This window comes from Aplysia californica, unplaced genomic scaffold, assembly GCF_000002075.1.
Source record: "Aplysia californica isolate F4 #8 unplaced genomic scaffold, AplCal3.0 scaffold00090, whole genome shotgun sequence".
Taxonomy (NCBI): domain Eukaryota; kingdom Metazoa; phylum Mollusca; class Gastropoda; order Aplysiida; family Aplysiidae; genus Aplysia; species Aplysia californica.
Window position 1 is genome coordinate 1,001,254 of NW_004797360.1, and position 1,781 is coordinate 1,003,034.

General features: G+C 43.2%; 1 protein-coding gene across 1 annotated transcript; it reads left to right on the forward strand.

Annotated features, from left to right (window-relative positions):
- Positions 1-359: 359 nt before the first annotated feature.
- LOC101864133 lies at positions 360-910 on the forward strand. Its single transcript, XM_005094878.2, has one exon. The coding sequence runs from the start codon at positions 404-406 to the stop codon at positions 908-910; it is 507 nt and encodes a 168-aa protein (XP_005094935.1). The 5' UTR covers positions 360-403.
- The last annotated feature ends 871 nt before the right edge of the window (positions 911-1,781 follow it).

The window sequence follows — 1,781 nt, forward strand, 5'->3', positions numbered from 1 at the left end:
CATGGGAGACCCATGGCGAAATCGAAATTCGGACAGAACTGAGAGGAGTAAAAGGAAAAGGTGATGATCCTGTAAAGGCACGTGAAGCAGCTGAGGATGTGATCAAAGAGGTTTGTGCGAATGTGACAATTTCACCGATGGATCGGCTGTCGCAGGATACCGCGAAGGTGGAGCAGCAGCAGTGGTGATAATGAATGATGAACCACCACGAACAGATATTACGAGGGTCGTTCAAAAAGTTTTGCCTCCTCTCCAATAACTTAGATATCTTCATCAAATTTGTACACAATTGACTTTAATATGTATACTATCAAAGCCCTAAAACAGAATTATGCTATGATGTTACACCTCTATGCTATTGCTGTTTACATCATGGAAGCTAGGGAACATTGTCGCCGAGAAAATGGCGTCCAGAAAACCTATGAATGTGGGCTTAAAGCAAAGAGCTGTTATTGAGTTCCTTACTGCAGAGGGAGCTGCACCCATTGATTTTCATTGGAGAATGAAGCTTGTCTGTGGTGAAGCATGTGTAAAAGAAAGTACTGTTCGAAGATGGGCAAAGGAGTTCGCTGAAACCAGTCCAGCAGAAACAGATTTTCATGACCAAGCCCATTGTTCTCGTCCCAACTCTGCCAGTGATGTTCAACACCAGGAGAAAGTGGCTGAGATCATCCAAGCAAACCGGCGGATCAAAGTAAGAGATGTCAGTGAAATGATAGAGATTTCTGTTGGGAGTGCTGAGGGTATTATCCATGATGTGTTGGGTTACAGGAAAGTGTGTGCACGGTGGGTTCCCCACATGTTGTCACCCGATCTGAAATTGAACCGAAGTCAAGTTAGTGATGAACTCCTGGCTCGTTATACCGATGAAGGTGAAGCTTTCTTACGTCGTATCGTCACACCATTATGACCCAGAGAACAAAAGACAATCGAAAGAATACAGGCACGCTAGCTCACCAAACCCCAAGAAGTTCAAAGTTGTTTCATCTGCAAAGAAATTGCTTTGCTTATGACAGTGTTTTGGGACTGAGATGGTCAGATTCATTTTGGAAATATGGGAACAGGGTTCCACTATCAACTCTGAACGATATATTGAGACCCTGAGAAAACTTAGAGCATGGAAAAAATGCAATTTTGCACCACGACAACGCCCGTCCACACACGAGTCGACAAACTCAAGATGCCATGAAAAGTCTCAGGTTTCAAGAGACCTTACCATATCTTTTTGCTAAGTTGAAGGAGTACCTCAAAGGAAAACGTTATGCAGATGACAATGAAGTTCAAGAGGATGTGCGTCGCTGGTTCAGAGGAAAATCACATGATCTTTTCGCCGACGGCAAGCGACAACTTATTCGATGTTGGCGGATTTGCATCAACAAAGAAGACGACTATGTTGAAAAGTAAAGGTACTGTCATGTAGCAGACATCCTACGCTTTCATTTGATGTATAACTTTTGTATATAGCCTAAGTAATAAAAAAATTATGAACTTGGAGGCAAAACTTTTTGAACGACCCGTGTATAAAAACTAAAGGTGCATTTCTTACATCATCTTATGACGAGGAATGCCAGGCAATGATGTCTGCTGAACAATGGATTGCTGACAATTGCCACAGTAGGACCAATGTGCTGATCTTGAGTGACAGTCAGTCCCTCTGCAAGGGGCTGCTGGGCAACAACTAGGACATGAATGATTTGCGCCGCAAGTTCAGTGAAGCCAGAGCCACAATAAAAATCCAGTGGATTCAAAGCCATGTTGGAACAGAAGGAAATGAGGCAGCA

Bases quoted from the DNA above. Each gene is read 5' to 3' on its own strand.
- LOC101864133 (XM_005094878.2), top strand. From the start codon at position 404: ATGGCGTCCAGAAAACCTATGAATGTGGGCTTAAAGCAAAGAGCTGTT.